Raw genomic sequence first — 12,905 nt, 5'->3', positions numbered from 1 at the left:
CGAACCAGTTCGGAGTGGGAAAGTCCACCGTTGGAATGGTGCTGATGCAAGTTTGCAGGGCCATTAATCGAACACTGACAAGAAGAACCGTGACTCTTGGGAATGTGCAGGACATTTTAGATGGCTTTGCAGAAATGGGGTTCCCTAACTGTGGAGGGGCAGTAGATGGGACGCATATTCCTATTATCTCTCCACCCCACCTGGCATCAGAGTATGTTAATCGCAAGGGGTACTTCTCCGTGGTTCTGCAAGCGCTTGTGGATCACCGTGGGCATTTCACTGACATTTACTCTGGATGGCCTGGAAAGGTGCACGATGCACGCATATTTAGGAACAGTGCCCTGTTCAGGAGGCTTAGGGCCGGGACCTTTTTCCCAGATCACAAGATAACAGTAGGGGACGTGGAAATGCCCATTGTGATTCTGGGAGACCCCGCTTACCCATTAATGCCATGGCTCATGAAACCATATACAGGGAAGCTTGACAGGAGCAAGGAACGATTCAACTACAGGTTGAGCCGGTGCAGAATGACTGTGGAGCGTGCTTTTGGCCGTTTGAAAGCTCGCTGGCGCAGTCTCTATGGGAAGCTAGATTTGATGGAAAGCAGCATAACCGCTGTTATATCCGCGTGCTGCACCCTCCATAATATTTGTGAAGGGAAGGGTGAAAGGTTCAGTGAGGAATGGACCTCCGAGGTTAGACGCTTGGAGAATGAGTTTGCTCAGCCAGAGAGCAGGGCTAATAGGGAGGCCCAGGAAAGGGCTTCAAGGATTAGGGATGCTTTAAGGGAGCAATTTGATGCTGAGAGCCAGCAGTAATGTTTGATGCATGTGTTGTGCTTTGCTTTACCTTGCTGTGTATAATTTACCATTTCTAGCACCAATTAAACGTATTGAAAGAAATACAAACCAAAAACTTTTATTTGTCATACAGTAAAAAACATGCAAGGGGGTATGAGTGGTTCACAGTACATTAAGAGGTTTTACTATGTCCTATTTTACTCAATTGTGTCTGTCTGATGCAAGTCACCATTACTTTGCTGCAGAATGATGGGGGTGGAGTGCACTGGGTAAGAATTATAGATATCTTGGTTAGTAGGTGATCTTATAGGTGTTGGGGGCAGCTGGTGATAATAAGGAACTGGCTGCTGCAGAAAGCTGTTTTGAGGATATACAGGGGGACAAGGAAGAGTGCTTTGGGAAGGCTGTGGGTTATCACGGTATATATTTGTCTGCATGGCTACAAGAGACTCAAAAGACTTGGTTTGGCGAGACAGGAGGCTCATCATCTGCCTGGCTATTTTTTTGGCAGACAATTCCTTTCTCCTGCTTTCTCTCTGCCTCCATTCATGTACAGTATTTCTCCATTCCTCAGTCTTCCTACTTTCCCTGTTGTAGTGGTTCAGAACGGTCTTGATCAATTCCTCTTTTGATTTCCTAGGATTGCGCCTCAAGTTCTGTAATCTATGTGAGGCCGGTGATACAGCTGCATTATTCGAGTTCCCTAGAAAAAATAGAGATAGAAACATGTAATACACAGGGGCATCATTGTTTATTATCAAATTTTGAAGGACATTTGAAACTTTAGGTAGCATCCCTCTCACATACCTCACATAACACTGTAGAGGTCAAGAAAGCTAAGTCATGTCGAGCAATGGGGTGAGTACTTTTGCTAAAATTTCTCCCATGTTAGTGGGATGCCTTGGTTCCTGCTTGGACTGGTGGCTGGGGGAACAGCAGAGCACACCGCGGGGCAGGGTGCCTGCTTGGACTGCTGGCTGGGGGAACAACAGCTAACACCGCGGGGCTGAGTGCCTGCTTGGACTGCTGGCTGGGGGAACAACAGCTAACACCGCGGGGATGAGTGCCTGCTTGGACTGCTGGCTGGGGAAACAACAGAGCACACCGCGGGGCTGAGTGCCTGCTTGGAAGGGGGGCTGGGGGAACAACAGAGCACACCGCGGGGCAGGGTGCCTGCTTGGAAGGGGGGCTGGGGGAACAACAGAGCACACCGCGGGGCAGGGTGCCTGCTTGGACTGCTGGCTGGGGAAACAACAGAGCACACCGCGGGGCTGAGTGCCTGCTTGGACTGGTGGCTGGGGGAACAGCAGATCACACCGCGTGGATGCCTACGTGCTGGGAAGGGCGGGGGGGGGGGGTTTGGGGGAGGGGAAACAGAGCGCCTTGGGCTGGGGAGCCGTGAATCTAGCTCCCTGCCCTCAATTATCCCTAAACTATCAACAGGCTTTCGTACTGCCAGACATATCACTGCTGCGTGTACCTGGGAAGAGAGGGAGGGTCTTCTACAGGAATGTGGATACCGCCCTGGCCCCTATGCAGCTTGCCTGTGTGCAGCCATGGTCCCCCCACCCCTCGCTGCACAGTGGATCGGACGAGTTAGCCTGACCGGGACAGGGACCACGGTGGCTCTCCCTATAAACTTGAGAAAGCACATTGCCCAAGCTCTAGCTGCAACTTTTCAAGAGATTACTGAGGCAGATTACACAGATGTCATAGATCACATCAATGGGCTATTCCACGTTTAGGCATGCATGCAGGCAGCCATAACGAAAATCCTCGTCTCCCAAAACATTGCAATCTACTTACCACGAGCACGATCCTCAGCTTCCTCATCAACGTCCGCTTCCAGCTGCTGCGACTGGCTAGTCTCCTCAGGGCTGGAGAAGAGCTCCTGGCTGCCTGTGTCCTGAGACTCCGGGGTGTCTCCCTCCACGCCAGTAGCATCACTGTATTCATCCTCTACACCATCCCCCACTTCTCCCTGCTCTGAACTCTCCATCGTGCTCCTAGGATTCACGGTGGGGTCACACCCAAGTATGGCATCCAGCTCCTTGTAAAACCTGCAGGTTGTGGGGGCAGCTCCTGAGCGTCGGTTTCCCTCACGGGTTTTGCAGTATGCACTCCTCAGCTCCTTAATTTTGACTCTGCATTGCAAGGCGTCCCGTTCGTGGCCCCTTCTCATCATGGACTGCGATATCTGACCATAGGTATCATAGTTTCTCCTTCTGGAGCGCAGCTGTGTTTGAACAGCCTCATCTCCCCACACACTAATTAGATCCTGCAGCTCTGCATTGGTCCATGCTGGGGCTCGTTTGGTGCGTGGAGGCATGGTCGCTGAATGATTGATTGATTAATTGCACTCCACGCCTGGCTGAGCAAACAGGAAGGTGATTTTTGAAATTTCCCGGGGCATTTAAAGGAGGGGTCAGGTGAGCACAGGGCAGAGGAGTTTTCTTGATTACCAGAGAGGTATCCTCAGGTATGCTGGGATACCTGCTTATTCCACGGAGGTCAAGAAAAGCGCTGGTAAGTGTCTACACTTGATTACCAGCGCTGGATCACCAGCGCTGGATCCTCTACACCTGAGACAAAATGGGAGTACGGCCAGCGCTGCAAACAGGGAGTTGCAGCGCTGGTGATGCCCTGCAGATGTGTATACCTCCTAAGTTGCAGCGCTGTAACTCCCTCACCAGCGCTGCAACTTTGTGATGTAGACAAGCCCTCAGTCCTCCTCCTACTGGAAGCAATGGCAAACCTCTGATTGACTTCAACGGGAGATAAAAGCCTTATTCAGCACCCATTTTGTTCAATGGGAATCTTCCTGCTGACTTCATTTGGGCATTAAATCAGCCCGTAAGTATTTTGATAAATCTGTAGTGAAGATGACAGCACTGGTTTTAGGGAAAGCTAAACCCATCTATCATGACTAAGGCTAAGATTTTGTCATGGATATTTTTAGTAAAAGTCATGGACAGGTCACGGGTAACAAAGAAAAATGAATGGAAGCAGCTGCGAGAGTGGGTGGGGGGGCTTCTACCAGCACCAGTGGATTGTCTGGAGGGGTTCAAATATGATCATACATTCTCTCTGGGTTCTTGGGCTTGGCTCAGTGGGATCCGAATACTCCCATGAATTCTGTTGGAATCCTTGTGCTTGGCTTCTCCTTGGCGAGGCTTTTAAATCCCACTAGACTTCTTGAGTTTAGCAGACAACTGGGGGAGGGGGAGGGGCTCAAATGCCTTGTGAACATCTTTGGACTTTGCTTCTTGATTGCAGGGCACCAGGGGGAGGGGAGGAAAAGGGAGGGGACAGGGAGGAATCTCCCAAGTTCACTCATTCATGATGCTAAAATGAGCTGTCACTCCCTGTACATAGTGCACAGATTGTGCAGTTCTCTCTCCTTTCTTATGTGCTTTAATGAACAGTGAAATAGTTGACAGGTTCTGCACAGACATCATTATAGCATATGCATTCAATTCGTATTTTCAAAGCTACCTCAGCAACCACAATAGCTAGAAACTTACTATTTTAAAAATAAAAACTTAGATTCTACAGAATAAGAAGCCAGCAAAAGGAGGTGCTGGAGTACCACATCATCATATATTTGCTCAATCTGGGCCTGAAATACATGTGTGTGGTGGCATGGAAACAGAGTTTATTTCATATCTTTTAAAAATTTGTTTTTTAAAAGACAAACCTATTGGAAGAAGCTTTTTTTGTAATGTTCTCTGCTGTAGCAGCAGGACCTGTAAACTTCTTGTCGAGCAGCATTTCAGAACTGGAAATATTTCATGAATATTCATATTTTGTTAATATAGATTTAATTAAATTTTTTGGGGGGTCAACCTTGTGACTTTGACGATGGTACAGCAGTCAAAAGGTTAATTAAATGTATGCTTGGGCAGCCTGAGGCTTATGATCTGGCAATAAAGTGAGAGACAGGGAGGCAGTTTCTTTAAATTAAATGTTATAGTTGTAGTGTACAATTTCCATTTACAAATTAGGTTAGGAAGCAGGAGTTGATCGTGTGTAGCTTTGAAATGAAGTGTAGAAATCCTTATGACAAACCTCACAATCTCTAAGGAAGTTTTAATAAGAACAAACTCACTCACAGGGTACGTCTACAGTCCGGGATTATTCCGATTTTATATAAACCGGTTTTATAAAACAGATTGTATAAAGTCGAGTGCACGCGGCCACACGAAGCACATTAATTCGGTGGTGTGCGTCCATGGTCCGAGGCTAGCGTCGATTTCCGGAGCGTTGCACTGTGGGTAGCTATTCCGTAGCTATCTCATAGTTCCCGCAGTCTGCCCCGCCCCTTGGAATTCTGGGTTGAGAGCCCAGTGGCTGATGGGGCAAAAATCATTGTCGGAGGTGGTTCTGGGTAAATGTCGTCAGTCATTCCTTCCTCCGGGAAAGCAACTGCAGACAATCATTTCGCACCCTTTTTCCCTGGATTGCCCTGGCAGACGCCGTAGCACGGCAACCATGGAGACCGTTCAGCTTTGTTTTTTTACTGTCACCGTATGTGTACTGGATGCCGCTAACAGAGGCGATACTGCAGCGCTACACAGCAGCATTCATTTGCTTTTGCATGATGGCAGAGAAGGTTACCAGTCATTCTGTACCGTCTGCTGCCAGTGTAAATTGGCAATGAGATGATGGTTATCTGTCCTTCTGTATGTCTGCTGCTATCATGAGTGCCCCTGGCTGAGATCGGCCGGGGGCGCAAAGGCAAAAATGGGAATGACTCCCCGAGTCAATCCCTCCTTTATGGTATCTAAAAATAGAGTCAGTCCTGCCTAGAATATGGGGCAAGTGTACTAGAGAACCAGTGTATCAGAGAGCACAGCTGCTCCGTGTCAGATCCCGCAGAAATGATGAGCTACATGCCATTCACGGGGGGTGCCCCTGCAACAACCCCACACTTTGGTTCCCTCCTCCCCCAACCTTCCTGGGCTACCGTGGCAGTGTCCCCCCCCCCATTTGTGTCATGAAGTTATAAAGAATGCAGGAATAAGAAACAGTGACTTGTTAGTGAGATAAAATGATGGGGAGGCAGCCTCCCGGTGCTATGACAGTCCAGGCAGGACATTAAGCGATGCGGAGGAGAGGAGCCCAGCATCCTGCTGCTATGATAGTCCAGGCAGTACAGAATCTTTTCTTTACACAGGAAAGGGAGGGGGCTGATGGAGCTCAGCCCCCTGTTGCAATGATGAGGACGGTTACCAGCCGTTCTGTCCCATCTACTGGGAATGACCAGGAATCATTCCTATTTTTACCCAGGCGCCCCCGGCCGACCTCACCTGAGGCAAGCCAGGAGCACTCACGGGCTGATGGTGACGACGGATATCAGTCATATTGTACCGTCTGCCACCAGGGAGGGGAGAGGAGTGGATACTGCTCTTCACTGCTGCAGCATCGCATCTACCAGCAGCATTCAGTAGACATAGGGTGACACTGAAAGAAGTCAAGAAACGATTTCTTTCCCTTTTCTTTCACGGGGGGGTGTGTGTAAATTGACGAGCTATTCCCTGAACCATGCCGGACAATGTGTTTGAACCTACAGGCATTGGGAGCTCAGCCAAGAATGCAAATACTTTTCGGAGACTGGTGTGGACTTTGGGATAGCTGGAGTCCTCAATACCCGCTCCCTCCCTCCATGAGCATCCATTTGAGTCTGGCTTCCCGTTACGCTTGTCACGCAGCACTGTGTAGCCTGTAGATTTTTTTTTCAAATGCTTTGGCATTTTGTCTTCTGTAGCGGAGCTCTGATAGAACAGATTTATTTCCCCATACAGCGATCAGATCCAGTATCTCCTGTACGGTCCATGCTGGAGCTCTTTTTGGATTTGGGACTGCATTGCCACCCGTGCTGATCAGAGCTCTATGCTGGGCAAACAGGAAATGAAAATCAAAATTTCGCAGGGCTTTTCCTGTTTACCTGGCCACTGCATCCGAGTTGAGATTGCTGTCCAGAGCGGTCACAGTGGTGCACTGTGGGATACCGCCTGGAGGCCAATTCCGTCGATTTGCGGCCACACTAACCCTAATCCGATATGGTAATACCAATTTTAGCACTACTCCTCTCTTTGGGGAGAAGTGCAGAAATCGATTTAAAGAGCCCTGTATATCGATATAAAGGGCCTCGTAGTGTGGACGGGTACAGCGTTAAATCGGTTTAAATATGTAGTGTAGACCAAGCCTCAGAGACCTATTTAGATCCTCTGCCCAGGCCTAGAAGCAGCCTGATATGAAAACACATCCAACAGTGTTGTTTTTTAAATCAGTCACTTTAGCAGCATAGTTAAATAGCCCTGTCTGCCACAGCTTCTGATTCTCAAGCAGCCCTGTTTGCCAACTGGCCAATATAACCATGTGGGTTTTTATGAGGCATTCCTCCTTCTGAACAAAGATATAAATGATCAATATGCAGATGAGTATTCTCATGTATTTAAAGGTGCTATATAACTATTAGCCAAATAAGAGATTTTAAATTGATTTAAAATACTTAGGTTTAATTCCCTCCCCTGCCCCAGCTGTATTTCCAAGTTAGAAATTAGTAAAAACCTTAAATGCCCACAGTCAACATATTACTTATCTTTGACCTTCCATGGTGTTTCCCCATAGCAAACAGAAGACAAGAGGTATTCAATGCTCACTTGCCATCCCAGCTGAGGGGATACGCTAGGAGAAATTCCCAGCTGGCCTTAGTTTGGTTTCTTTGCACAGCCAGAGTAACATAAATGCAGAAGAATAGAGGAGAGAAGCTGGCTCAGTAAATCAATAATACCGATTTTACAGTTAAAAACAAAACAAAACACCACCAACCCACCCTGGAAAAACCTTGGAAAAATGTAACAAAAGCAAGATATTCATTTTGATGTTCAATATGTTGCTCAGTGTAGAAATTAACCTCTGAATCATTGTATATTATAACAGACATGATAATCCTTAGCTCAGATTTAGAATGAGACTCAGTTTATCGGCCCAATAGTTTTTGACTTGCCTTACTGCAGTACTATTGAAACATTTTCCTGGTGGCAAAATAAAATAAAATAAAATAAAAATCAAATAACAGTGGTGTAATCATTGTTGCATGCAAGCTAATTATCAGTGGCAGAAGATAGATCCAAGGAAGCTTTTGAAATGCAAGTTGTTAAAATCAGTTTTGATGCAATTATGCTAGGAAGTGTTCTTTTTTGGTACAATATATTTTCCACGCATATACACATTCATAAAATTTGGATGTAGCATGTATGTGTAACAAACACACACAGATATATATATATATATATAGCCCTATGTACTCTGGGTGTGTAAATATCTAGGTTGGGATTTTCGAAGAAGCCTCATGGAATTAATACCCAACTCCTATTGAATTCAGTGTGAGCTGGATGGCTAAATCCTTCAGGCTTCGAAAATCCCAGTTTTAGGGGTTAATCCTAAATATTCCCATTTGTGGAACTTCCAGTGAAGTCAGTGGCAGTGTGCCATAGCTGTAATATTGGGTTCACAATGTCAAAGCAACAGTGTAATTTTAGCCACATTAGAGAGGGAAAATCAGGAATTCTGTATGGAACAAAATGGATGGCGCACCAGGTGTACTTGACAATATCAAAAGCTGAAATGTTGTTCTTCTGGGCCCCAGAGCTGAATTAAAACAATCTGAGGCCACAGCCCAAATCACATTTGGAATTGGATCAAGCTAAATTAGAAAAAGGCACTCTTATTCCACAACATAAGTGTCCACATGGGGATTTATACTGAAACAGTGATTCTAGAATAATTATTTTGGAATAGCTATTTAGGTAAATTTCCAAGTGTAAAGACAAGCCCTTAAAAAATAAAAAGTTGCTCAACTAAGGTTTTGAGTCCCATATGATGTCATGGAATAAGAGGGTAGGTCCTCTCATGGATCTGGTTAAAAGAGGGACACCTCCACCCCAAAAGATCTGTACTGGGACCAGTGCTATTCAAAATATTCATAAATGATCTGGAAAGAGGGTAAACAGTGAGGTGGCAAAGTTTTCAGATAATACAGAATTACTCAAGATAATTAAGTCCAAAGCTGACTGCATAGATTTACAGAGGGATCTCACAAAACTGGGTGACTGGGCAACACAATGGCAGATTAAATTCAGTATTGATAATGCAAAGTAATGCACACTGGAAAATGTAATCCTAACTATACATACAAAATAATGGGGTCTAAATTATCTGTCACCACTCAAGAAAGAGATCTTGGAGACATCATAGATAGTTCTCCAAAAACATCTGCTCAATGTGCAGTGGCTGTCAAAAAACAGAATGTTAAGAACCATTAGGAAAGGGAGAGATTAATAAAACAGAAAATATCATAATGCCTCTATATAAATCCATTGTATGCCCACACATTGAATACTGCATGCAATGCTGTTTGCTCCACTGCAAAAAGATAGATTTGGAAAACACACAGAGAAGGTCAACGAAAATGATTAGGAGTATGAACCAACTTGCATATGAGGAGAGATTAAAAAGACTGGGACTGTTCAGCTAAGAAAAGAGATAACTAAGTGGGGATCTGATAATAGGTCTTTCAGGAATGTATTTTCAAAATGATGGCTCAAATTCATCCAAGGAATAAATATGGCTTGGTGTCTGGAAGACATTGCGATCCTGACAGTATTTGCACTTTTACCTTACGCTACTTTTAAAAATACATTCTCCTAGCATTTATTGTTAAAATGATTATTTAATTAAGTAAATGTGCTGTGTCCAATCCTGGGAGGTTGTGCTTGGAGCTGTTGGAGCAGCTGCAGGAGTGCTTTATATACAACATTGTTCTTGGGTCTTGTAGGACCAATACAATTTGTGGTGGTGTGCACTGCAAGTGTGTGTAGCTCCTAACATGCAGCGCTTAACAAAATGCTCAGGTACCATCCTGGTTGTAGTCTAGGCATGCTGAACAACTACCAGGACACATGGCTGTGATAAATTTTTATGCCCTGCTTTGCCTCTTCTGTAGTGACGTTCTGACCTTATAGAAATAGGTCTGGAGCGTTTGAGTATCCAGAGTATTCCATGCCTTTTCACTTCCCCTGTTCAGGGTGTTCGCTACTGGGAACTGATTCTGATATCAGCAGTTGCCTTCTGAAGCTGGGAATCTCTGCCTCAAATGGCCTTGCTTGCCAGTTTTGAATGGCACTTAATTTCCCCCAGAAAACAATAAAGCCCATCAAGTGCACTGTGCCTAAACTACCACACACTCCTCATTCCAGCACTGATGATAATTATCTGCCTGAGGCTTGAAAAAGCCTTGAATTCTAAAGTAGAGCATATAACATTTGTAAACAACAGTTAGCAGGAAAAAAGGTAAAATTGTATGTGTCATTCTGTTTTCTATCATACACAATTTGCAGTTCAAAGGGAATATATTTAAACGAACTCCCCTGCAGCGACTGTTTACAGTAGCCTTCAAAGAATGATGAAAGGTTTTAAATAATGTAGAATATTACATGACTTATTTTTAAAAACACATGCACTGAATGTTTTAGAGTGAAATGGCTGGGTGTTTCAGGTTAGATGGATTGCAGACAGCTGCTGTGCTTACTGAATGTTACAGTTGGAGGGGAATATATGTATGTAGGCAAAAGACTAAGAAAATGTAAGGATTATTAAAAGCACTTTTTATCCTATATCAATAACTAAAAGCAGGATTTGGCTATCCCAAAGCATAATCTTGATATGGCAGGAGACTGCTTTTTCTACGTAGGATCCATGAATGGAACATCCCTTGAAGATTTTCTTGGTTACATTCTCTGTTTTGTCTGGTGTTGTTTTGTTGTATGTATTTTGGAAGAGGATATTGTGCTTTTGTTTTTTGCTCTGGTAATTTATTTGGGTTGATTGTGCTAATGTTTATTAATTTGTTTTAGTTATTATTGATCCCCACAGGTTACCTTGACAAAAAAGTCAAATTATTATGGATTTTAGGATGCAAGTAGATAGAAAATGCCATACCTACTCATACCAGCGCTCTGCTTGCCCAGTATCCTGTCCATGACAATGATCAGGAAAAGATGCTGTAGGGACGTGCAAAATAAAATAGCAGCAAAGAGTCCTGTGGCACCTTATAGACTAACAGACGTTTTGGAGCATGAGCTTTCGTGGGTGAATACCCACTTCGTCAGATGCATGTAGTGGAAATTTCCAGGGGCAGGTATATATATATATGCAGGCAAGCTAGAGATAATGAGGTAGTTCAATCAGAGAGGATGAGGCCCTGTTCTAGCAGCTGAGGTGTGAAAACCAAGGGAGGAGAAACTGGTTCTGTAATTGGCAAGCCATTCAGTCTTTGTTTAATCCTGAGCTGATTGTGTCAAATTTGCAGATGAACTGAAGCTCAGCAGTTTCTCTTTGAAGTCTGGTCCTGAAGTTTTTTTGCTGCAGGATGGCCACCTTAAGGTCTGCTATGGTGTGGCCAGGGAGGCTGAAGTGTTCTCCTACAAGTTTTTGTATATTGCCATTCCTAATATCTGATTTGTGTCCGTTTATCCTTTTCCGTAGCGACTGTCCAGTTTGGCCGATGTACATAGCAGAGGGGCATTGCTGGCATATGATGGCGTATATTACATTGGTGGACGTGCAGGTGGATGAACCATTGATGGTGTGGCTGATCTGGTTTGGTCCTGTGATGGTGTCGCTGGTGTAGATATGTGGGCAGAGTTGGCATCGAGGTTGCATGGATTTGTTGCATGGATTGGTTCCTGAGCTAGAGTTACTATGGTGCGGTGTGCAGTTACTGGTGAGAATATGTTTCAGGTTGGCAGGTTGTCTGTGGGCGAGGACTGGCCTGCCACCCAAGGCCTGTGAAAGTGTGGGATCATTGTCCAGGATGGGTTGTAGGTCCCTGATGATGTGTTGGAGAGGTTTTAGCTGGGGACTGTATGTGATGGCCAGTGGAGTCCTGTTGGTTTCTTTCTTGGGTTTGTCTTGCAGTAGGAGGCTTCTGGGTACACGTCTGGCTCTGTTGATCTGTTTCCTTATTTCCTCATGCGGGTATTGTAGTTTGGAGAATGCTTGTTGGAGATTTTGTAGGTGTTGGTCTCTGTCTGAGGGGTTAGAGCAGATGCGATTGTACCTCAGTGCTTGGCTGTAGACAATAGATCGTGTGATGTGCCCGGGATGGAAGCTGGAGGCATGAAGGTAGGCATAGCGGTCGATAGGTTTTCGGTATAGGGTGGTGGACTCCACATGGACTCCTCCTGAGGGTCGAAATGACAGTCTGGAACTCTACATTGAATGCTTCCGCCGACGTGCACAGGCAGAAATTGTGGAAAAACAACATCGCTTGCCTCATAACCTAAGTCGTTAAGTCGTGCAGAACGCAATGCCATCCACAGCCTCAGAAACCACCCAGACATTATCATCAAAGAGGCTGATAAAAGAGGTGCTGTTGTCATCATGAACAGGTCTGACTACCAAAAGGAGGCTACCAGACAACTCTCCAACACCAAATTTTACAGGCCACTTCCCTCAGATCCCAGTGAGGAATACACTAAGAAACTGCAACATCTACTCAGGACGCTCCCTACACTAACACTGGAACAAATCAACATATCCTTAGAGCCCCGACCAGGGTTATTCTATCTACTACCCAAGATCCACAAACCCGGAAATCCTGGACCCCCCATCATCTCGGGCATTGGCACTCTCACTGAAGGACTGTCTGGATATTTGGACTCTCTACTCAGACCCTATGCCACCAGCACTCCCAGCTATCTCCGTGACACCACTGATTTTCTGAGGAAACTACAATGTATTGGTGACCTTCCAGAAAACACCATCCTAGCCACTATGGATGTAGAGGCTCTCTACACGAACATCCCACACACAGATGGAATACAAGCTGTCAGGAACAGTATCCCTGATGATGCTACAGCACAACTGGCTGCTGAGCTCTGTGCCTTTATCCTCACACACAACTATTTCAAATTTAATGACAATATATATCTCCAGATCAGTGGCACAGCTATGGGCACCTGCATGGCCCCACAATATGCCAATATTTTTATGGCCGACCTGAACAACGCTTCCTCAGCTCTCGTCCACTCACGCCCC

The 12,905-nt window shown here is 45.3% G+C and overlaps 1 protein-coding gene across 2 annotated transcripts; it reads right to left on the bottom strand.

Moving 5' to 3' along the window:
- Positions 1-991: 991 nt before the first annotated feature.
- Positions 992-2,893, bottom strand: LOC127058172 (uncharacterized). Of its 2 annotated transcripts, none has more exons than XM_050967769.1 (2): positions 2,607-2,893; positions 992-1,503 (listed from the first exon to the last, which is right to left on the bottom strand). In XM_050967769.1, exons 1-2 carry the CDS (start codon positions 2,797-2,799, stop codon positions 998-1,000), a joined length of 699 nt encoding a protein of 232 aa, XP_050823726.1. In that variant the 5' UTR covers positions 2,800-2,893; the 3' UTR covers positions 992-997. The 2 variants fall into 2 exon arrangements, 1 of the variants encoding a protein (XP_050823726.1); XR_007776299.1 differs by lacking the exon at positions 992-1,503 and adding an exon at positions 2,287-2,439.
- Positions 2,894-12,905: the final 10,012 nt, after the last annotated feature.

Source organism: Gopherus flavomarginatus, chromosome 9, assembly GCF_025201925.1.
Source record: "Gopherus flavomarginatus isolate rGopFla2 chromosome 9, rGopFla2.mat.asm, whole genome shotgun sequence".
NCBI classification, from domain to species: Eukaryota; Metazoa; Chordata; order Testudines; family Testudinidae; genus Gopherus; species Gopherus flavomarginatus.
This window is presented reverse-complemented; position numbering and strand designations above follow the sequence as displayed.